We start from the raw sequence: 24,698 nt of genomic DNA, 5'->3' as shown, positions 1-24,698 counted from the left end.
ACATCCTGGTGAATTATCTTAATGCTGAAAGTTAGATGGGAATATTGATACCTCTCTCACATCTGTTCACTAAATATGACGCTAAAGTCAGCAGATGGGTAACATAGTTTAAACTCCAGGAAGTGACTGACTAACACTCTGGGGGATACAGTCAAGTTTTCGGGTCTTTTGTGGCCAGGATGTCCTGATAGTAGATAACAGATATTCAGTTCCAGACTTCCTGTTCCATGTGCCATTTAGTCCTTTTGAACAAGGATAAATTCCCAAAAAGCTTATACAGAGCTTAGTCATCAGGTGATGGCTGGTTGTTGATGATTTGTGAGAGAAGGAGAGCAGAAAGATTGAAAAAGAAGGTTTACAAGGTGGTAGTGAGACCTGCTATGAAGTACGGTGGGATTGGCTGAGCTGAAGGTGGCCGAGCTGAAAAGTTAATAAGATTTTCATTGGGAATGATCAGAATGGACAGGATTAGAAATTAATTTATCTAGGAGAGATAATTCAGGCTGAGCAGTAAGATGGTTTGAACATGTGCAGAGGAGGAAAACTGGCTATACTGGACAAAGGATGTTGAATATGGAGCTGCCGGGTAGGAGGAAAAGAAGAGGAGGACTACAGTGATGCAGAGGGTTGATGTGACAGAGTAGGATGGTAGAGATAGGGTTAGATGGAGGCAGATGATTTGCTGTGGCGACCCCTGAAGGGAGCAGTGGAAAGAAGGCGACGGTGATGACTCTGTGATTACGTTTCATCATATGTGATCTCTTTTCTGATCTCAAAAAGGATTGCTTATTTGCATAAAACCAAACCTTTTTCAGATGTGATTTGAGAAGCTTTTGCATAGTTGCATGCATATATCTGTTACTAAAGATAAGCACAGTTTAGACTGAAAACTGGCTTGATTAGTATGTTTTTTCTAAATTTAACAAATTTAGCCTACCAGCACATTTAAACCTCACTAATTAGACATGACATTACCTTTTCACTCTGTAGTCTTTATTCAAAGGACAGAAACAACCCTAACTAACCCTAACAGCTTTATTTTTAAGTAATGATAATGACGATAATGATCTCAAACAAACTGCCAGTGCAGTAAAAGCATACCTGGAAAGAAAAACACTATCGTAGATTGGCCTCACCAGAGCTTGAACTTCAGCAATGTGGGATCATCTAGATGGAGAACAAAACAAAAGGCCGCCGACATCCAAAGAAAAGCTTTAAATGTCCTTCAAGAAGCCCGGAGAACGATTCCTAAAGACTACTTTAAGAAACGACAAAAAAATATTGCCTAAGAGACATCAAACTGTGTTGAAGAATAAAGATGATCATACCAAACTGTTTTTGCCTTGTATAATCTGTTTTTGTTTGAATAGGCACAACAAAATGGATAGATGTCTGCCTGGATACTATATTCCCATTTATGTATTCACATATTTCAATAAACAGCTTCACCTATTTCCCTGGTGTAGCTCAAGACTTTTTGCATAGTACTTTACAGTAGCTGTAATGGATGTGGAACAGAGGCTAGCTGTGGTGTGAGATCATGACTGCTAAAGTGGCAATCTCATTTTAAAGCTGCTTATTATTTCCGGATGAAATATTAAACAAATAGTCTTTACAATTTCACATCATGTAAAGGAATGGGGTCATTCCTACTTCATCTCTTTCAATAACACAACACCGATTAATTACGCGTTCTTTTCTAGTCATCACGAGTCTCGTACATCTTTTCCAGGAACCAGCAAATCATCTGCCCCGCAGATGTATGTTGTAGTCTTGGCAGCAGCAAACTCGGCCTGTCTGGAATAAATACAAAGAGTTTGATCCGAATATTTCTCAGAAATAAATTGCAAAAAATGACCCAGATGCTTGTTTCAGAACAAAATATTTAGTCAGAATTTCCAGCAGAATTTCAAATACAAAAGTTTCAGAGAAAACATCTCAACAACACTGTTCCACCTTATAAATTAGACTTTTAGAAATACACAATTACATGTAAGTACTGTACCATGTGACAGGGTAAGTGTTAATCAAACAAAGTGGAAAAACAGTCACCGGTTTACTGGCTGTAAATGTTCCTCTCCAGTCTTTAACAATGCACTCATTGCATTAATGACATAAATAACTGCAAATTTACAGCATGTAGTTGACCATGGCTGGTTTCCCTCTCTTACCTGTTTTCATCAGAAACAGCTATATATCATCTTTGCTACATCTTGTATTTAAAAAAATGAAATGATAGTCCATAAAACAAACTTTAGACTTTTTGTATATAACCAGCGTTGAACTGTTATTTCTGTTGATTTAGTGTAACTATTTCTGAATGATCAACTTGTGTCTCAACCTATTTGCATTTATTGTGATTGCACCATTGCGTATCAGTTACTGTCGTTTGGTTTCTCATGGCTTTGTTCACCCATCGAATCTCTTTTTCTTTTTGGTTTAACTTTGTGAACGTCTCCCATTGTCAGTGTTTTTTGGATAGCAATGGCAGCTTAACTTAGGATGCCAAGTGCTTGAAATCCTGATTTAAGTAAATAGGCATTATGCTTTAGTTTGCCTTCTGCTTGTCTGTATGAGCACAAAACAAGCCATTTGCACAAGACTTTGTCGAAAATGCTTGTAAAGTGCTTCAAAGGATTGAAGTTTTTCTAAACTTTGTTAGCATGGTTGTTATAAAGCCAGGTGAAGGCTCCTTTGTGCATTGGCATTCAGGTATCATACCTTAAGAAATGAAAAACAAAAGGCAAGTTATACAGAGTAGAACCTTTGGCGACAAACAATAGAACACACAGTATCCCTGCCTGTGTTTAACTGTTGGTGAATAAAACTGGCAGTTTTTAAGAGCTTTGGTGAGTTGCCATTTGGTCCCAGCCAAAGTCGTGGCCAGTCATTTGGTAAAATTTAAGATTAAAAGGTCTGTAGAAGTCTCTGAGCCTGAGCAGGACCTCAGAGGGTATCTGTGGATGGGGCCTCCCCTTTGACTTCCCCAGGCAGCGAGGCCTGCTGCTCCCCTCAGGCTTCTTTAGGCAGGGGAAACCTTTGGTCTGGTTGAAGTAGAAGTGCTTATCTGTGACCACGCGCTTGAGCCCTAGGAAGTCCTGGACCCGACCCATTTCACCCGCCGGGTCTGTTACAAGGCGTTCGCCGCTGACAAACAGGAAGCGCGACATTGGAAAGTAGCGCAGCCAGTTCTCTAGGTGCTTGGCGTAGATGCCGATGCGTACGGCGCTCCAAGACGTGTCGATGAGGCCTGTGGTGGCGTTACGAAAGACCAGGTTCTGAAAGGATGGAAGTCCGGGAGATTTGGACAGAGTCTGCGTGTAATCGGAAACAGCGCGCGTCACAGGGTCCCGAACCACCACGATAAGCCTGGTGTGGCGGCTCATGGAGAAGACGCGCCGAGGAGCTTCTTTGGTGATGAAGTAGCTCGGGGTTTTCTCCATGGTTATCTGGCCTTCCAGAGTACGAGGCATCAGGTTCCTGGATGAAAAAGAGAAAGAGAGAAAAAGCCATTTAACATAGTCGAAAAGCCCCCCCCCCATAAAACCCCACTACACTGTAGGAAATGCCAGCATGTGCGCCGTATTACTGAGAACTCACATATTAAGAGTACATATTAGAGAAATGATACATTCCCTTAATATTTCCAGTACATTCCTTTGACGATGCCTCACTTGCCTTCGAGGCTTTTTGATTTCGCTTTGTAATTAGAGGGATAAATCCGTGATTAGAGAGAGATAAACATGGCATTAGCTGCTGGCACTGATGGAGTGACCATGTGAGTTTAGTCTGGGAGGGAGCTACTGAACGGCTACTGTAGGAAAACCGCGAGGCTATGCTAACCTCAGAAAAGTAATTTCCTCATCTCATCCGCGGCCTCTTTCTAAACAAGCTCATAACCGCTGCTCTTGCTCCTGTGTTCCTCGATGATGGGAGAATGTCCGGCTGGCCTGAAGTAATAGCCACACTGCCGTAATACCATTAGCATTTCTTACAGCACTGCTATTACTGACATCTGGAAATCAAAAGTATAGCAGCTAACTGTTACCTAGCTAACTTTCATTATCTCGCACTGCTTGCTTTGAATTGCAAACACACTTCCAGCTGTCGGTCGACTAAAACAGCTGCATGCTAACTACAAAAGCTTTCAGCAATCACGAGGCAATTCCTCCAGAAATTTAGTTTAGATTACTACTTGAGTAAAATGTTATTTTTGCAGTTTGGCCATCTTTGCTAATCAAAAACACTGCATTCACTCGCCAAGCAGGCATTTTTCAACAGCAGACACTTTGACCTGTCACATTAGGAAACCACAGGTGTTACTAATTACTGACGGCGCTCTGTCGTGGCTTTTCTCAGCAAGCCGAGACAGGACAGCAGAAAGAGCATCGCGCCAGTACCAGGGCCCCGAAACTGAAGCTGCTAAATGGAATTCAACTGTCATTAATTTTTTATTATTTACATGTGTGCCTTTTCTGCAATGGCTAAATGTTTTTTCCAGAAAATGGGCTATTGCTGACATCCGGGAATGTGGGAAGACTCTTAGAAAGAACATGGTCAGATAGTCAAGTTATTTGGACGAACACACACTTTAAGGGTTTAGATAATCTACAAAAGCTCCAATATGACTCTGCTGTTGGTTTCATGCATATTTAGGCTTTATAGTGAAAGCCAGTCAAAATATGTAATATGAAATATTATTTGAAAGTAATTTGCACCGCTGTGAAATTTAAAACGTCGGCTCACAGTTTAACCCGAGGGTAGAAATGGCATGCGTTTGTTTTTCTCTGATTTGGAATGAAATGCAATGTGATGAAGAAGTTCCTGTCAAGAGGCAACAAAATGAAAGTCACAGTAACTTTGCACCGTGCCCACCCTTTGACATTGAAGTACATTATGAAGTATGCTTCAGTTTGTCTCTTTTGCTCCCCATATTTCAGTCCACTCCTCTTTGCTCTCTATTTCCATTATCCCTGCCCGAGTGGACTGACCTCCTGCTCGCCATTGCTGCCACATCTTTATGACGTGACAGTTTATTTTAAAGAAGGATGCTTCAGCAGAACAAAAACTTATGATTAGACTTACTTTGTGACTTATTTCGGCGGCGTCTAGGCACGGCAACACACTGTCCTCATGCACAGTGTCACGCTGATTTTTAGTTGTAATTTAGGCCCAGTTAGCAATCACACAACAGGTATATGCCAATACAGCTGAACCATGCCAGAGCCCACCTCTTCAAGCAGGCAGCGGCACAGAAAGCTCAACCACGCCTGAACGCAATCAAAGAAAGTCGACTTTGCAAATGTAGATTGTGTAGAACGTGGTACGAATGAAAAAGTAACCTTAACCCCAGGCCAGTCAACTGATGAGGCTTGGGGCATTGGTGAAATAACCTTTACTATATCCTCTAACTTTGATGTCTAATATTTGTCTTTGCAGGAAGCTTAAAGTAACATTTTAACCCTCCATCACCAAGTATCTCATATTTGATGCATGAATTTCTGACTTTTAAAAAATCTAAATCAATTGCATAGTACATTTTTAAGCAATAAATTGAAAATAAAAGATGTTGCAAATATGATACAAATAAAACTAATATATGGAAATTAATATTTGATTTATTTTTGTTTTAAGTTTTTTTTAGAATGTTCAATAAACACTCCATTTATGGCAATAATTTAATGTTTCAGGATTTACAGGGTTAAAACTGATAATGATATGACCACCTTGTGGCCTATAGAAATATCATTTATGTTGGTGCAAATGGCTTTTTGGTTCATTACCTTTGCACCAATATGCCTAACAGACTGATGTTATGCAAGTCTTTCACAAATTACTGGGAGCTGGATTTGGACAGATTCCTTTTATTTTATCGATCAATCCATGCTATCAAACTCAAGCAAAGTAATAACTTACAAAAATAAGATCCAAACGATAAACTGGGATTGTTATTTAATTTATGGACTATTGGGGCTGTGGTGGTGTAACTCCATTTCTACATTTCAATTATACTACTGCAGCAGTTATACTTGTGGACTGCATACAGCCCAAAGGTATCCTATAATAGGGCTCACCATGTCTTCTGGTCCAATCCTGTTATTCCTTTTGGCTCTCTGCTTGTTATTATCAGTACTTGAGGTATTCTAGGCAGACTTTGGCTTTAAAAAAAAAAGGGCTGCCCTCTTCCTCTTGATCTTTACCCCTACTTAGATGACTCAGACTGAGAGGACATACCTCAAAAAGTTCAACAAACCCTGACCGAAGCCTGTGTTTGACTGAGAGTCTCCATAACCTGCCAGAACAGATTGTATATAAATTGGGGGGAAATGGGAGGGAAAGGAAAACCTATTTGTCTCGTGTCGTTTACTTCATTCAAATGCTACCGTAACACCAAAATGGAATCTAATAACCTCCGTTGTGAAAAATATTCTGCCAATTTTCCCTCTCCTAAAAAAAACACAACAAAATGCACTGGTTTGCAAAGGAGATTCAAATCGCAGGCAGCAGTTTGTGTTATAGAAATCCAAGTGGAGAAGAATGCCAGTGTTGCAACTGTGAAAGATCCCTCAGCTAATTTCCATGCTTCCCCCCTTCCCTCCTCAGCAGGCATGTGGTGGCGGTTGGGTCGGAGTCTTCGTGGTTGGTCTGCAAGTGAGGGGCTTACTGGGGCTCTGGTGTGTGGTGATGGAGACTCCATTTCTCTCTCTCTCTCCCTCTTTCTCTGATCCAACACACACACTCGGCTCCAACTCCGGCATGTCCCCTGGCATGAAACTCTGAGGGTAACACCAAATACACAACTTATGGCATTCATAAGAAATGTCTGACTTGGATTATGGGGGCTGAGGCAAAACAAAATTGTGAAATGTACAACAAATACCTAAAGGAAAAAAAACCGATGCTGTTCCCATGAGTCCTCTCTCCATTAGGGCGTAGTGTAAGCTACAACCTATAGCTCAGACATTTCTATGCATGTCGGTTACGAGTTTATTTCTGGTGACCACATGATATAAGTGGCAATATAGTTTTTATGGATCTGAGTCCCAGAAAAAAAGAAGCTGAAGACCTCGTTTGTATCCCAGGAAAGTTTAAGAGCTCTGCCTTTCAGAGGAAACTGCACTCTCACATACAGTTTGGGAAAAAGTTGTTGAAGCTAGGTTAAGAAGATGTATGACTTCATGCTGAGAGAGCACTACAGATGTGATGTTTGCTTTGACAGTGTTGATGGGGAAGTATGGAGAAGCTCAGAGTGTTTTTGTAGAATACATGTATGTGAATGAGAGGGAGACAGGTGTAACAGTGACAATCCAACGATCCAAGGAGTACAAGTAATGAAGGAGGATAATTTGAAATACCTGGACTCAACCACACAAAGCAATGGACAGAGCAAAAAGTAGGTGATTTGTGACAGAAGGATAGCAGCAGGAGCGACAGGGAAGGTTTACAACATGGTAGTGAGATAGTTTGGAGAAAGGGGCACTGAGAGAAAGACAGAAGTTGAAGAAGACCAGGATGGTCAAGATTAGAAATAATTACTTCTGAGGAAATGACTGGAAGAGGAGGGATGGTGGATATACTGGGCAAAGGATGCTGAATATGGAGCTGAAAAGCAGGAGGAAAAGAAGAAGAACTCTGTAGTGAAAGAGGAAAGGATGTTAGGGATAGAGTGAGATGACCCATAAAGGGAGCAGCCGAAAGAAGTGGAAGAAGAAGATGCTGCTTTGGTAAATTTACTTCTCCTTATCCATCCTTGCCTACCTGTGTCACCCTCTTTTTCCAATATGATTCCCGAAATCCCATCGGAAAAACATGTGCGATCAATTCAGTGAGTATTTCCAGCTGAGAAAAAGGAATAGTCGCATCCTTTAATTATCATATTTTCTGGCCCATTAATATTACTGTCATAGGAATCAGCCTGACACTGGAAAACTGATATTAACACCATCAATACCCCCTCCCCCTCTTTTTTTAATTGTATTTTTCTGAGTTTCCAGCATGTTTGAACTATTTCGTGAGTGTGCTGCAGCACTAAATGGATGTTTAATTTCAGTCAGGCTAATGAAAGCCACAGTAACCTGTTTGAGGCACAGAGGGGCTTCTATTGATGTCGTGTTTACATTTTCAGGCCACACAGTGATGGAACACAGGGTGGGGGGAGGGCTGCCAGTAAGGGTGGATTACAGCCAAGAGGAGATAGAAGAAGAAGAAGAAGAAGAAGAAGAAGAAGAAGAAGAAGAAGATCAGCGACTGTGAGTCTAAAAAAACAAAAGGCGAGAGCCACAGATGGAGAGAAGAAAAGCAGCAGCGAGAAAGCACAAAACAGGGGCATCTCATCTAATCTCCCATTATCTCATGAAGATGAGAAAAAAAATCAAAATGTTTGTTCTTTTTATCTGATCACAACTGGTGTGTGTGTGTGTGTGTGTGTGTGTGTGTGTGTGTGTGTGTGTGTGTGTGTGTGTGTGTGTGTGTGTGTGTGTGTGAGTGAAATGGTGCCAGAGAGAGTTTAGGGCGACCTAGCAACCTGATGTTTGTTTTCATCACACCTCTCCCATCAGCATCTGGAGCAGGAATGCAGTTTGGTCCGAAAGTATGCTGATGTGCGTTTATCTGTGCATACAAATGCATCCAGGCACACACACTCTCTCTTTCTCTCTCTCTCTCTCTCCCTCTCTCTCTCTCTCTCTCTCTCTGTCACACACACACACACACACACACACACACACACACACACACACACACACACACACACACACACACACACACACACACACATTTAGCTTGTGGTCTGTGTGGGTGGGCTGAGGTTTATTAGAGACTGTTTAAATGGCTGCAAACTTGTGGGCTTTTATTTATCAACAGAAAACGAGGACACATCAGTTTAGTAGTTTGTGCTGTCCTCAAAGGCAAGAGAAAAGCAGGGGCTACTTGACAAACAGATTATCTGAAAAAGTATTTTTCAGCCACCCCGATTAATCGGAAAAAAATGAATAATTTCCACAAGAACACCAGAGAGAATTTGCCTTTAATACAGAACGGAGCTGAGGAAAAAAAGAAAAGAAAAACAAATAGAAAACAAGCCAAACCTGACTCTGCAAAATCCAGATGAGGAAGCCCACTTAGTTGACTTTCTGCTATACGACAGCAGCTATATATCAAAGCTAGATAATAGAGACATATCTGCGAGATTAGTTGCTTTGCTTGCCACTGATGTTAGGATGTTAGGATTTACACAATGCTAAGTCGCTTAATCGAATGGAGAAAAAGAAGCAGTAAACCGAGCTCAGCAGGGTCACTGTGTCTGTTTTTGACTGAACATTTGATCTGTCTGTAGAGGCGTCTTACTCATTTCACACACCACGCTCAGTCGGCCTGTCACAAGATGTACTACTCCATCTGTGACAGTACGTTTTCTGTAGCTCTAGTGGAGGTTTCTAAAAGTTTTTAAATGCCTCAGTGCAATCTCCACCCACCCAGGGTTGGATTTTGATGAATGGAGGATAAAGTTTTTCTACAGTTTGATCATTACGGAATATAAGGCGGGATTTCTCGTAGCTAACGCTAGAGAGTTTGATCTTCTTTTATAAAAGCAAAAGGAAAATATCCCATGTACTAAATCGTAGATTAAATTGATATATCTATTTTTTTTCTAATACCCAGCAAAGATTATGCACATTCCTACCACTTTTTGCAACCTGAACGCCATATTTGTTTTTAAAAAAGCGGTTTGGTAAGGTAAGGTACTGTGAATGCCTATTATCACTTTTCCAGTGGTAAGCACATTCCCCGGCCATTTCCATTTCTGTTTGTGCACAACCCATCTTGCTCTGTCTGCCTTCTCCTTACACACACATATATAAACACAGCGCACACATGTGCACACTGTAACCATCTGAACATGCCCTCCACAGGATGGACCCACATCTGGGAGCAATGAAGCTCTTAGTTTGTGTGCGCGTGTTGGATGTGTGTGCGCATGGCGGAGATGAGGAAAGTGTTTCTGGTTTAGGAAGTTTCCCTCTGGTCCCAGGGTTCGGAGCTCTGAAAGCTGTGATCCATACAGGCTCTGCCGGGCCTGAGGCCAGATCCCCGGACCCTCTTAATCCCCACCAGCCTGCGCTGCACGGAAATGGACTCTTCCACCCCGAAGGTCAGGGGCAGATGGTTGCGTTTCACGGAGCGAGACCACCGGGGATCACGGAGATCATGTAATGCAACATGTCATCACGAGCAGACTCTCGTATGTGTTGCGTTTCCTTCCTCTATCTCCGACATTTTTTCTCGCCTCACCTCCTTTCTTCCACTCCTGATCCCCCCTTTTTTTTAACAACTTCAAAGCTTCCCCTCGGCCTCTACTGTATCCTTCAAAGTGAGAATGTTATGAATGCATTTGACATGTGTGAAGGGATTTTAAAACACACTGACATCCTCAAACCACTACAGAGGGACGTCTGAAGACGGATACAGTTAGCCTGCGTGTGTTCAAAGATCTGTAAAAGCTGCTGCGTGGAGGGAGAGGGTTGTCATTACTGTCGGCAAATACAGGGCTGAGAAGTTTCTGTGGGCTGATTAGAAGTCAGCAGGGACTGTAAGCAACTCAATAAAAGGGGAGCTAAAGTAGTGCTTCACTTTGTGTCTGTTGGAGTCGGGCCATTGCGTTAGTTGGATGATGTTTTTGGCTGCTGATCTTTATTTAAATGTACCCAATGCCTTGTATAAATACAAAAAATCTTGCACATCTTCTCCTTTACATAGGTATTTAAATTTCTTCTTCTTTGGCTGCCAAAAATAGATTTGATCAATAACAACAAAAGGAAACTGTATGTGGGATTCTTGTGTGTCTAAATGCAATTCAAGAGGATTTTTTTAATTCAAAGAACGACACCCTAAAGGGTTTACGCAGCGTTCATTAAAAATGCAAGACCTTTAAAATATTCCAGACAGTGATATTTAAATTTATATTACATTTTGTTAATACTTCCCAGCAGTATGTAAGAATTCCTAGCATTAAAAATTAATTGATGGGCTGACCATAATCAGACAATGAGCTTCCAAGTTAAAATAGCTTTAGTATGCAGTATTGGTAGGAAGTGGTCAAAAAGCACTTACAAACCAATGCAAAACTAGCTCATCTACTGTCTCTGTTAGGACCTATAAGAATTTACGCCTGCTTACTGGACCCGTATTCAGTGTTTTTAATGCTTCTTGGACATCTGTGCTATGTTATAGGTTGGCACAAGCGTCTTACACAATATCTGTGTGACATAAATCCGTCACAGATCATGTTACGCTCCCTTCAGTTGTGTACGTGTGTGTTTTTGTGTGTGTGTGGCAGACTATTACACGCTCTGAAGGTTGCTGTCTGGCTGACGCACCAGGGTGGCGATGAGTATTTTTACCGAGGAGGTTTGCATCACTGGGGTAGGTCGGTAGGAAAGAGCTGAAGAATGCGTCTAGCTGAGGGGAAAAATAGGGGCGTAACAGTTAATAGACACATCTCAAGGCCCGAGAGCGGTGAGTGAGCGAGCGAGCGAGGAGCGGTCAGAGTTTCCCCTGAAAAAAGATCAGAGCAGATAATGAAAGAGGAAGCTCGGCGTGGTTTTGTTGTCAAACGTATGTGTGAATTTCAATAAAACCACTAAGCTGTAGCATTCGGTGGAAACCGACTGCACTGAATGAATGTGTTTTATATTGAACTTCTGGCTTTTTATAACACATTATATTTTTTGGGGAGTAGCTTAACATTTTGGAAAATACTACACTCGTAAATCTCTTAAAGAAGACAGAATGAAGATCAGGAAGAAAGGATGTGGTGATAAGATCTTACTGATAACAGAACAGCCCGTAATGACAGAAAGCACTAAAGTACGGAAACCCTCATGAGTGTCTGGGCGTGTGAGTCTACTTTTTTGTGCCCATACAAGTGAGTTTAAATAATTGTGTGTGTGTGTTTGCACGTGCATGACACTTCCCCTGATTGCTCCCACCCTGCTTGACTTATCAAATGGGAAAATCTACTGTTGTGCTCCTGCCGGGGCCCACAGCGGCCCACTTGTGGGGCTTTATCTCCGAGCAGCTAGCCAGGGGGCCTTTAAGGGGCCCCGCCCTGCCTTTCCCCATCTCCCGAATGCAGGATGAATACGGCCAGATAGAGTGGGTGGAGAAAGCGAGGGACTCTTCCACTTCCTGCCTTCTCGAATGTAACCCCGGTGATGTCACAATGTCACGATCTCACCGACATCACAGGACGCTGCGGTTATATAATTAGGCTGGCAGTAAGATGTCAACACTTGGGAATGCATGTGAGCATGAGAGAAGTTTCTTTGGAACATTTTTTTTAATGGAATAAGCAAATACTCAATGAACTGCCCTAACACCACTTACTCATATGTGAATGTTTGCTACTTTATCAAAGAATATCCAGAGGAAGAGGACACAAATACATGACTCAAGAGCAAGAGCGAACCAAATTGTGTAGAAACATGAGAAAAAAACAAAAGAAGAACGCTACAAGAGGGAAAAAAAGAAACTACTGGAAAATTTGAGTGTAATGAGAACCAGATGAGCGAGCAAGTGGGAGGCGGGAACAGGTGTGGTACATTAAACACAGGTGATACTAACGCAACTGAGGGTGGGACAGAAAAATCACAATAGAGGGAAGTCAAACACAGGAAGTAGAAATCACTAATGTATAAAAAAGACACAATTACAAAATAAAACAACAACCAAAAAAAGCAGACTTTGGTGTTATTATTATGTTATTACTATGTTACCTATACTATGTATATATATATATATATATTTATATTATTATTTGCTCTTGACTGATGTGCACTGTTTGGCCTATTGACTGAATGACAATAATTCAATCAAACAGTGCACGTCTACAGTTCATGTATGAGCCTGTTTTGGACATAATAATGAATATGAGCATTTCTAGTCACTATGTTCACTATAAAAATAATGAAAACATTTGATATAAGTATATTAAAACCATACGGCAAAATGTATATCATTTTTACAGCTTGACAAATCTATAATAACAGTAATTATAATTTTATACCACAAATATGACCCATTATAGCAAACAGATAAATTTCTGTTTATTGCCTTTTGACTTGCTGTTAGTTTGCCCTCGGTCCAGTTAGTCCAGTTAAATATTAAACATGTGCAAAGAGGTACATGCTGTAATGTTTACCCTTCCCTTTGACCGTGCACTAGCACCAGGGAACACACGCTTCCACTAATTAAACAGCTCCTCTAAATGAATACATACACATGTGGGACAAACACACCTCAGCAACGCTATAATTGACTCAATATGGACTTTTGCTTGCCTGGCAACTCCCCAGGTCCCAACCAATAAGAACACTCGATACTGTACGATCGTGGAAACCCACTTCCGAGCAGTTGCAGCCTTCATCCCTGTGGTTTCTCAGCTCATTGTTAGCACTGTCTTACGCTGAAAAACGGAAATCACTGCTGGCAGAGACTGGGCTTTTACAACTGGAAACCATCCTTGCAGCGGTCTGCCATTAGTAGCATCTATCAGGCTCTTAGCAAGCTTTGGCTACATTTGTCCAGACATCAAACATTCAGGACACAGAAGGTTTTTGGATGTACATGAAGCAGGAGCTGGTGTTGGTTTCCAGATTTCCACCCATCACCGTGTCTTGTTTGATGTTTTGCTTGTCCTCAAATTCAGCTCTAGCTCTCTCTGCCAGAGTTTCAGGCATAATTAACCTAATTTCCTCTCAAAACCCACACAGGCATCACTAACAATCAACCAGTTATTCTAAGTTGGTTAGTTCCAGTGTAGGGGAGTTTTCTAGGAAGGTTTTGTAGCAGACAAAGAAAGGTGTGTTTTTCTGTGGGATTCTCAGAGTGGCTGCGGGTTCTCACGACCCACCCACCCCCAAACCCGCCAGGCAGTCAGACATTAAACAGAGATGGACACCAATGAGAGGTCAGCAGCCACACACAAATACACACACAGTCAATAATTACCTGCCTCTCCAGAGAGAGCATTTGTGGCAAATTTGGTGTGGATTTGTGGATTAACATTAACTACGAATGAAAAGCAGGAAACATCGTATAGGAAGCAGAATTAAAAGGAGATTTAAATTCCTGAGCTTTTATAGATTGTGGAGCTGACTAAAAATGATCCCCAGAAGATGGCGAATATATAAAACAATATAAAGACATTATAAATATTTTTCTGTTGTTTTTTAGAACAAGCATTTTAAACATTTTAGAATTCAAACTATTTTACTAACTATTACTATATATTAGAGTGTTAAACATTTGTTAAACATAAATGTATAAAATAAAAAAGTAATAAAAAAAATATTAAAATAATTAAAATAAAATAAAATAAATACAAAAAAATATATAATTGAAAATATATAAAATTAAAAATATAATAAAAAATATGAATATATAAACATTAGATTAAGTTGTAGACATAATTCACCAGTTTGTGGTTAGAAAAAGTACCGAATTTTTGTCATAATGTTAAATTGAAATTTATTTTTTTTTTATTAATTACGGTTAATATCAGTGTTGCATCATTAACATGGGCGATGTACTGGAGTTAAAAATATTCATTTTAAAGGGAGATACAACGGTACTTATATCCCAGAACTTTACACAAGAGCTACAGATCAAAATGAGCCTATGACTCACTCTGGTATATTTAAAGTAATGTCCACCAATGTAAATTAGGGTTGTTAAAAAAACATAGTAGACAGTTAGCACAGGGGTTTCTGATAATGGCCAGAGGTGTGGTCGACATGATCAAATAAAGGTCTCAAATAAGCAATAATAAGCTGTTTGTCTTGTATGTTTACCCTCCTTTTGTTCGTGCATCAATGATCACGTTAGATTAGCAAAGCTGTGACACCATCAGTGCAGTGGGTAGCTGCTGGCCTATGAGTGAGTGGAGCATATAAGTATAACAGGTGCTTATTTAAGTGAAATAAATGAAAATGTGTGCTGCATTGTTACTGTAACATGTGTATTTAAAAAATGTAATGTAATAGTTACAAATAAAAAGCCTTTTAAAAGTAAATTATAAAGTATAAGTAAAGTATATATATATGTGTGTGTGTGTGTGTGTGTGTGTGTGTGTGTGTGTGCATTCATGTACACAATATGAAGAGTGTTACTATTATTATATAGTTATTGACTCATTAGTTTTGTTTCTCTCCTCACACCTCTTTCATTTCCTCTTTTTCATTTATGAGTAAGCTACGTCTGCAGATCTTGCACTATTTTTAACCCCTCCCATCTTTCCTCATGCACGCTCATTTAATATAAAAAGACTAATAACAGTGTAAAGGGGGAAAAAATAAAGCAAGAGGTTTGGTGGAAATGAAGGCAAATGATGTGATGAAAAGAAGGTGAAGGAGGTAGAAATAGGATTATTATTTTGTCGTCTGTGGCAGCTCATCAGTCATCCTGATCTCGCAGGTCTCCTGCAGCCTCGTCTGCTCTGTCTGTTTAACGAGGAGAGGCAGATTTCAATGAGTTTGCGACTGAAGAACAAGAGCGACGCCCCCTCTTCTTTGAGTCTTACTAAAAATGCGCATACTCAGCACAGCAGTTTGGAATTAAAACCCCAAACAGAAGAATTAAAAGCCAGTCTGAGTGATGAACAACACAAACTTTCTCTTTCTGTAACTGTGATTGAAATGTGGTAAGTTTCATACTTTCCCCAGTGATCCTTTCATTGTTCATCTCTCACCAGTCATCTGTTTCTATTAAATTTGACTGGATGAAAATGGCGTGCTGGCGGGGGGAAAGGTCGAACAGTGACGAGCTGTCAAAAAACTGATGACAGGGCTACATCAGGCCTTTTTTTGACCAAGTAAAAATCCATACCTCCTCCAGAACAAGTCTAGTTTGATTGAGTCACATTTAATTACAGCGCTTAAGCTTTTCCAGCTGAATTTCGTACTCGTTCTGATAATAAAATCTCTCTCTATATAGGTAAATAATCTCATGTGTGTCAGTTCTGACAGACATGTTGGATGATGCTGCTAATGTTAATGGTTTGAACCCACTTGTTCATTCTTCTAGTGATACAGCTTCAAACGTCCAAAGCGCTGAACCTTGTCTTCCAAGGAAAGCTGCCTTTCTTTCTTTGCATTTCATATTTTTCTGAATTCTTTATTGAAAGTGTCTCTTCCCTCCCAATCCTCTTTTAGTCTAAGAAACACTCCGTAACATGCAGCTTCCAAGAATGTGAGTACAGAGAAATTCAACCAGAGAATCCCATGTGATTGGTAGAGTGCCCTAACAGGAAATACAACCTGGACATTACTGTCTAGGCGGCGCATCTAACCCTCAGCCGAATTATACAACATGCTCCCTTGGTTTTACGACGAGAAAACGAAATGAGTCGATAAGGAAAGAGAAGGAAAACTAGTGACTGTGAGGAGGCATAAAGAGAACGAGGCTCTAAAAGGAGTGAGAGCGTGTCCAGTGGCTTTACATTACACAGTTTGAGTGACCTGAACAAGCCAATAAATCCACTCCATCAACACTCAGACTGTGGGGCATAAATGTCAGCCGCGGATGGGAGTACGAGCTTCTTGTCAACAAGATGGAATATTCAGAAGTTAATTCATTTCTGCTGCAACAGCGTGATAAAGGCAGAGAGGAGGAAATCGATAGGAAGAACGTATTTTAGGTGATCAATATGGGGAAATGACATTTATATCTGCGAGATATTTATAGCGTCAAGAAATGGTGGGGAGAAGAAGAAGAAGAAGAAGAAAGTGGATGGAGATCAGGTATACAGCTGAAGCAGTGTGAATGAATCCAAGCTCACACACATGCTCACACTCACTCATTGCACACCATGGCTGTCTGAACCCTCATTCCCCACCACAAAGCCACAGAATCGTTTCCAGTAGATGGTAAAGCCAAGGCTTTTCCACATATAAGCATTTTTTCTGAAACAATTTGCCAAATGCTTCCTTTAAGGATGTCCATGTGTTTTACTTGGTTACCAGCTGAAGACAGGGCCATGGCTCTCTGAGCTCAAAGAAACTTTGAAATGAAGAGCTCTGTCAGAGAATACTAAGTGATACTTTCCAGCACGATTTCAGATGATTTTGTTGGCTTCATGTGCTACGGTTCTGTTTCAAATTGATATATTTGAATCACTAGGTACTTAGGCTGTAATTACACTTAATTAATCATATTTTTTTTTTATTACAAAAATAGATTAGATTTGGAATTATGGAAAAGGCAGAAAAGCAGGAAAATTGAAGGAAGGAGGGAAAAAGAAGATATTAGTAGAGTGCGACAAATTTGGCATTTTTGAGACTGATAAATTACAGATATTTGGCAATTTAAGTATTTGATATTCTGATATATCTGTGAATATTTCTTTTGAAACATCAAACATAAAAAGATTTTCCCAAAGTTTGCTATATGTAAATATTTATTTACTACTGCTATGCTCTGTCCAGCTCTGCTCAGAGCAGCTAGTTGTTGTTTAGGGCGTTCTAAACACAATGGCCAACAGGGAATTTGAAAAGTGCCCCCTGGTGGACAAACTATACAATGTCAACGCTCAAAACATGGCTGAAGGGTGTTTCTCTTGTCTTTTCTTTACTTATTAAAATTTAATTTAACGGCTGTTATAAAACCAGTTGGCAAATTAGCAAATAGCTAAAATGGCTGATAAGATAAGCTCCAGATACTAAAGTAAATGTATTTTTTATACAGACTATAGTATAGCATACAGAGAAAATGTGCTGATGTCAATAAATGGTTACATTATTAAAGTACCTATGCTATAGATAATAGTTTCAGAAGGCTATTATGTCTATGATAAAGTTGTGTGTAGTTGCAGAAAAAAAACTAAAGAAACTAAGTGATCTGAGTACTTCTGCATAACATTGTTTTTAATAGTTTTTACATTTGAGAAGACATATCCTTAAAATATAAAATAAAATCATTTGACAATACTTTTTTTGCACTACTTCCACCTGGACTGGCAGAAGGTTTAGCTATTTATTTTGTAAGTTTGACTTAGGCTCACTTTTTCAACCATTAGCAAAAACCTTTAGACGCGTTAGTCATTCCATCTGTTTATCCATTAATTTTAGATATTCTTTATCTTTTCAGTTATTTGCTTATTTCTAGTACCAATAAACTTGTATCAGATGTTATGTATTATTTTTTTCTTGCATTTTATCATTTTAACTATTTATTTATTTTTTTTACCAGGATATAATAGTTACAATAATTTATCCATTAGTTATCTAGTCTTTTTGCTACTTAGCTAAACTGTATCCAACTTTGCGTGATGCTATGTAAATAAATTAAAAATACATTTTTAACCTAATATTAATTTTACTAATATTACTTTTAGCTACTTAGCTTAGCATTACCAATCATCCTTTATTCAGAGGCATTAATCCCACAAAGTTCTGATGCATTATGTAGCATCTATTATATGTGATTCTACTTATTTATTACTTCCACAATGTGCTTAAATCACAATTTTTATAGCCTCTTTTTCACCCACCCGCCCCCCCAATACTTGAGTAACTCTATGTTATAACATGTACTCCCTCCAGTTTTAAGTAATGTATGATCTAAGCCTTGTTTGGAGTCACTGGACTACTTCCACTTCCTTTGATCATCTATCTGTCTCATATAAAATAAAAAAAGAAGATACATAAGTCAGTGCTTGTCTGTAAGCCAGAGGACTACATAGCTCTTGGGCACAATAAGTGTCCCCTGTTGCACTCAGGTGTAGGATGACTGCAGTTCTCATCAAGGATGAGTGCTACGTGGCGAGGCGGTGGCTGGATGGGAGGGGCGTTGACTAATGCTCGATAAGGCCTTGTTTAACTGCAGCTAGGAGCCTAATTCATCTCAGCCCCTTCATATGTCCCTGAGCTGTCCACGTTAATGCCTGACCTGTCATTACACCGGTCCAATTCGCGCAGTGTTGACAAGAGCTGTCAGCGGATTAGGATGGAGCAAAAACACACATTTCATTATATCTTCAAAGGAGAAAAGAAAAGAGAAACAAAAAACACAGAGATGTTTTACATCACATCTGTGTTAAAAAGAACAGGGGTAAGGTCACTTTCCTATCAACAGAAAGTATAAAGAACATGTAAAGGTCACTGATCTCTCCACATTTAATCCTGTTAGGTCTTGCTTTGTCATCACTGACACCGGCAAATGGCCTACAAATCGTGACATTTACATTTTCTTTTCTTTCTTTTTTTTACATCTCTTACGCAGCAATGTGCATTTAAAAATAGGTTCTTAGCAAACAGACCGCAGCCAGTAATACTAAAGAAAGAAGATTTTTTAAAAGATAGTCAGCAAACACAGCATAGATGTAATGGCAGCACTAATCCACCTGATTAGTCTAGTTTTGCACCTCACTTAGCTCATGGTTTTGGTAACATCTGAGAGGGAAAAGATATTAAAAAACAAACAAAAAAGGTTTCACCTTAATCTTTAAATCAAAATGCAAGCTTGAGGTTTTCATCAGGGTTACTGTGTATCTTTGTCACTTTAGCAATTCATTAATTGATTTAAAATAAATAGAAAAATCTGAAATGAAATCTGCATTTAATTATAATTTAGAGGTTACGGAGGACGGGTGAATAAAACAATTAATTTCAACGCCCAACTTTTGGATTCCAGGAAAAATAAGATGATTAAATAATTGATTACTAAGTAAATATACATATTAACTGAAAATAACATAAACAGTGTTCCACTGTTAATAAGCTAAAAATTCCAGTTTGTTTCTTTAACAGTTAATTTTGCATTTTTTGTATTACCCATCTATTGCTGATTCTATTCACAGTGATTCCCTGTTTGTGTTTGTGATTCTCAGACATACTTATCATACTTACTCTGTCAGCTCTCTCTTTATCTGTTCTCCGTTCGTAATCTAGATTTGTAAGATAGGATCACAGCTGCTATTTAAATTTACAGATGCCACCTTTTGCCACCTAACCATTAAACGTGCTTTTTTATTTTTGGGTGTATGTGAATCTGCTGGACCAGCACCTGACAATTCGAAGACACACCTGTTGGAATGGAGAGAAAATCTGTTAAGATAAAACTGCAATAAAAGCACAGCTCACTCACTCCTAGATTTTTAATGCACTCTGCCAATAAAAGTGTCACTTACACTGGTGTGCGCTGGAATTTTTATTGTCTAATTAAAGGTTTTATGGGATTGAACTAGTCCATTTCTGTGCTGTGCTTTATTTGTCCCAAAGTTCAGCATCACTGATGATAAACTTATCTTCAGATCTTAAACTGAAACTGCCTCGAGAAGCATTTCCCACATACAAACATCCCCCATCGTTCATCTTTCTCTTTGTTATCATGCACACACCGTGCATTTAGCAGGAAATCCCCAGCTTCTTCCGCCTTCAGTACCACTGTTAAGTGGTAAAAACACCAGCCTACACTTGTGCATGCATACTTTGATCTCTGATGTCACTCAGCAGTTATACACCCTTCCAGCAAACAGCTGATTACCTGTCGTGTATTGACGACATCTTTCTTTCTTGTTTTTTCACCCTTCATTTTTTTTCCTGCCACCCCTCCACATTCACCTCTACCCTTTCCACATCTCTTCATCAAACTGTCATTTACTCTGCCGATCCTCTGTAATGGCTCTCATCTTTCCTCCTCCGCACACTAACTCTTGATTTTTTCTGTCTTCTGCAAATTTGAGGTGATCTGTAACTTCCATCTATGTTGTTAAAAGACAGTAAAAAAGATAAATGTTAACGTTTTTCTCTGGAGCGTGCTATCATAAAAAAAAACTGCTTCATCGGTTCAGTAGAAAGAGTAACTTGTACCGAAAGAAATATGTCCTTTAAAATCTGGGCCACCATCAGATCAACGACACCACCAGCATCCACAATAACCCGCCCTCTCTCTGTGTGATCAGGGGCTGATAGTGACGAAGGCTCTCAGGGGACCAGCATGGACACTTAGCGAGGCGGTGTGTCAGCTCAATAAACAGCAATTTATTGGCAGGGGACTGAATACGCTGCCATCCTTGCAAGCTATCAGCAGAGCATCTTATTGGTGCTGAGAGATATTAATGAAGAGGGAAAAGGTGAGGAAAGGGGTTAGAAGAGCTCAGCTCTCCTCAGCTCTCCTCTTTCACTACAGCCTGGACTAAAAGAGACTTTATTTGCAGTAATAAGGAGGGAGTGTGTTGAATTTGTTGTGTTATTGTTACATCATGTACCAGGCAGTCCTATTTCAATATTTACTGCCACGAGGAAGAGACACAAATACATATTTTCAGTCTGTGAGTCCCCTTGGGATATATTACCTTTATTTCAAATGTGGCCTCAGCCTAGATATATATATATATATATATAAATATATATATATATATATATATATATATATATATATATATATATATATATATATATATATATATATATATATATATATGTATATATATATATATATATATATATATTTTTTTTTTTTTAAATCCTCACTGAACCAGTTATTGATGTTTATTTCTTTGCTGATTGAAGGCAAACAGATTCCAAAGGAACAAAATGAGCTCAGCTTTTTTTCCCTTCTTCTTCTTTTGATTTAACATCTGCCTAATCAGGCGTCTGCCACATCAGACTGCTCTGACAAGCTGCATTAAAGCCGCAGCTACTGAAGATAAAAGCCATATCTGGTTCAAGTTTCCATGACAGAGCGATCCAATATAATCCGGAGGGGAGCACAGATAGTACAGGCCCCTACAGAGGGGCTCGATTTTTAATTCCCCCACATGACCTGTTATGAATACACCACTGCCGTATTTAAATGTCTTTTATGAAGCTGAATATTTCATGAAATACATGTTTGCGTTTTTAAAATGCGAATTTGTGGGGAGAAAATGTGTCCGTGAACCACATTATCAACACAGCATAAATGGGGTATTCACATTTACATAAAGAAAGAGAAAGAGTGTTTTTAAACTTATATTCTGGAAGTTTGAAGTCACCACAAACAGAAAGACTTCTTGAGTCTTTTAAGGTCAGTATTTGCACATTTTGCTGTTTGAGGACTGCTGGAAGGAAACTCGTGATTTTTATGAAAGATTTCATAAGTCCTTCAATTAAAAAAATTAATTAAAAGGAAAACAAAGTAAACACGCCTTTACCTGTACCATTCCAGTCCCTTCTCGTAGAAGCGATCGAAGAAGTGCGGCTCAGCGCCCACGGCTCGCACGTCTGGATGGATGCGCAAAAACTCCAGGAGAGCCCGAGTGCCACCTTTCTTCACCCCGATGATGATGGCCTGAGGGAATTTTTTGCTGCCAAAATTATTGGCTATAGAAATATTGTTGGACGGGGGATCGCTGTTCGTCAAGTCCGACAGCTGTTCCCGGACAAACGAGACCGGAGACGCGTTATACGCGCCGAGCTGCTCCGTTTCTTGTCCATCTTTAAAGATAATTTTGGTTTGGAGATTACTTCGCTGGTCATACACGGGTCTGGGCAGGGATTCGCAGTAACCGTTGAGGCAGTAAAATAGGTAAATGAAGAGAATAATCATGGTAAAGAAGACAGGCAGCTTGGAGTGCACCTTCAGGTGTCCAAAGTTGAACGCAGCTCTCCATTTACTACATCCCATGGGTCGCAATCCTGAGCACGGGGACACGACGCAGGAAACATGCCATATCAGGGGGCTGGATACTAAAGTCAGTCAAAGTGACAGCAGCTTAAAAAGCGCCTGTTTTGTGCCACAATTCCAAGTGGCGCAAAACTTGTCCACCGCGCATCCAAAAGCTCCACATGTTCCTTATTATCCCTCTCACCCCCCGTGACTGTCCCTGAATCCTGCAGTCATCAAAACAAAACAAACAAATAAAACAAAGTTTCTTTAACAACTTGAGCAAAAATCCACAAAATAAAAACGCAGATTCAGCAGGTTGAAAAAAATCGGCCGCACAGCTCTCCGTGTCTTCTGTGCGCCCCTGCGGCTCCCTGGCAGCGGCTGTGTAGGAAACCCTCAGCGATCCTTTCCGTGTGACTGCCAAATCCACGCCCTGTTTATCAAGCGCACGCCCCCTTCCAATCCTCAGCTCGTGCCACGCTGAAAAATACAGCGAAAAATAATTACGCGGGCACGGCGCGTCCCCTCTCCTCTCCGAAGTGACAGAGAGGAGAAAACGCTCATATCGCGTTATTTTGAAAGCAATTTTAGAGAAATATGGTAGTTAGTTTAATTGTATTTAATGCACCGGGAGAGGAGAAAACGTCTGGGAAATGATGAAGAGGGGATATTAGTTTTTTGAAAGCAATTTCCTTTCATTTCCCCTTTAAGTCACCACATCCACTGCTGAACTCTACATACAGGAAAACCACGCACTGAGCTCCAGGTAACCGGTCGCTTTGAGCAGCTCTGTATGGCCAACTAGCGGCCACCTGCTGCCTGCTATAGTTGGCCTGCCGGACCACACACACCAGTGGTGCCAGCCATGACACACACACACACACACATTTAACCTTGTCACCCCTGGCTAACTGTAACAAACAGGTGTCATCAATTTCTCTGTTTCTTTTCTCCTTGTGAGTGGGTGTGTGTGTGTATATGTGAGACCATACCGGTAAACATGAGGTAATTGAGACCACCACCAGTCTGTCCCTTTATTTACTTTCTCCTACAGACAAATGCTAGAAAAAACAAACAAACGTGGAAATATAAAAAAGTCACGTATAGCAGCTCTTCTTTTTATTTCTTTTTGTTGTTGTTGTTGTACATGTTGGTGCAGGTTTAGGATTAAGGATTCATCTACGTCTACTCATTTGTTCTTGAATCTTGCCAAGAAAGCCCCAGGATGCAGATGATATTTTCAGGAGTGACACAGACAGATAAAAAGTCCACATCACTTCTTCCCTTCCTCCCAGTGATATTCATGAGGTGTACCGCTACACTGAAAAAACACCCAAGAGTCCCCGCTTGACCTCTGTAACCTGAGGATGCTGGCTGACACTCATCACGGCTACAGCTGAAGTGGCTTCAAAACGTGCTAAACACACTAAAGAATATACTATGGTTACTATGTGTGTGTGTGTGTGTGTTTGTATGATCCCAAAGGTATTCCAGCATTAAGCAGTTAGAACGCTGATAACTTTATTGGCACACTTATGATTTCTGTGCCTTTTAAAGCAATGCATTGTACTGCTGGACATAAGTAACAAGTTCTCATATGTTATTACAGCTGTTTTAAACAAATCATTCTGTGGGTTTGAACATTGTGAGCGCCGACGGGTTATCATTTATGCCAACTAATATAAACTGAAAAAAGGAGCAGGTTCAGAGAGGAATAATCCACATCTGCACTTCTCTTATCGGCCTCTGTGGACCTTTGCTGACTCTCGGTCTGGCTGCCTCGAAGTCATCCTTATATGGACCAGATGTCAGGTATGTTGTGACGTTTAGGGCACATCTGGCCCTTAAAACATATGTCAGCGATCTAACGGAGCTCTAAGTGCCAAAAGTAGCTCAGATTAGGCTGAAAAGTGTCCACTATCTGGGGTTGATGTTACAATTTGCCTGCTTCAGAGCACGTAAGGGCAATTCCAAGCACTTCTATGGCCTTTTTTCTACAAGTCAGTATGAAATCTATGAATAACTGCTCAACATGACATTACGTTAAATTAAAG

General features: G+C 40.0%; 1 protein-coding gene across 1 annotated transcript; it reads right to left on the bottom strand.

Moving 5' to 3' along the window:
- Positions 1 to 1,908: 1,908 nt before the first annotated feature.
- si:dkey-121b10.7 (heparan sulfate glucosamine 3-O-sulfotransferase 6) lies at positions 1,909 to 23,005 on the bottom strand. The gene is made up of 2 exons (XM_063482118.1): positions 22,190 to 23,005; positions 1,909 to 3,480 (listed from the first exon to the last, which is right to left on the bottom strand). Exons 1-2 carry the CDS (start codon positions 22,660 to 22,662, stop codon positions 2,838 to 2,840), a joined length of 1,116 nt encoding a protein of 371 aa, XP_063338188.1. The 5' UTR covers positions 22,663 to 23,005; the 3' UTR covers positions 1,909 to 2,837.
- Between the last annotated feature and the right edge of the window lie 1,693 nt (positions 23,006 to 24,698).

This window comes from Pelmatolapia mariae, linkage group LG8 (genome assembly GCF_036321145.2).
Source record: "Pelmatolapia mariae isolate MD_Pm_ZW linkage group LG8, Pm_UMD_F_2, whole genome shotgun sequence".
Taxonomy (NCBI): domain Eukaryota; kingdom Metazoa; phylum Chordata; class Actinopteri; order Cichliformes; family Cichlidae; genus Pelmatolapia; species Pelmatolapia mariae.
Note: the sequence above shows the minus strand (reverse complement) of the source record. Positions and strands in the feature narration are given on the sequence as shown.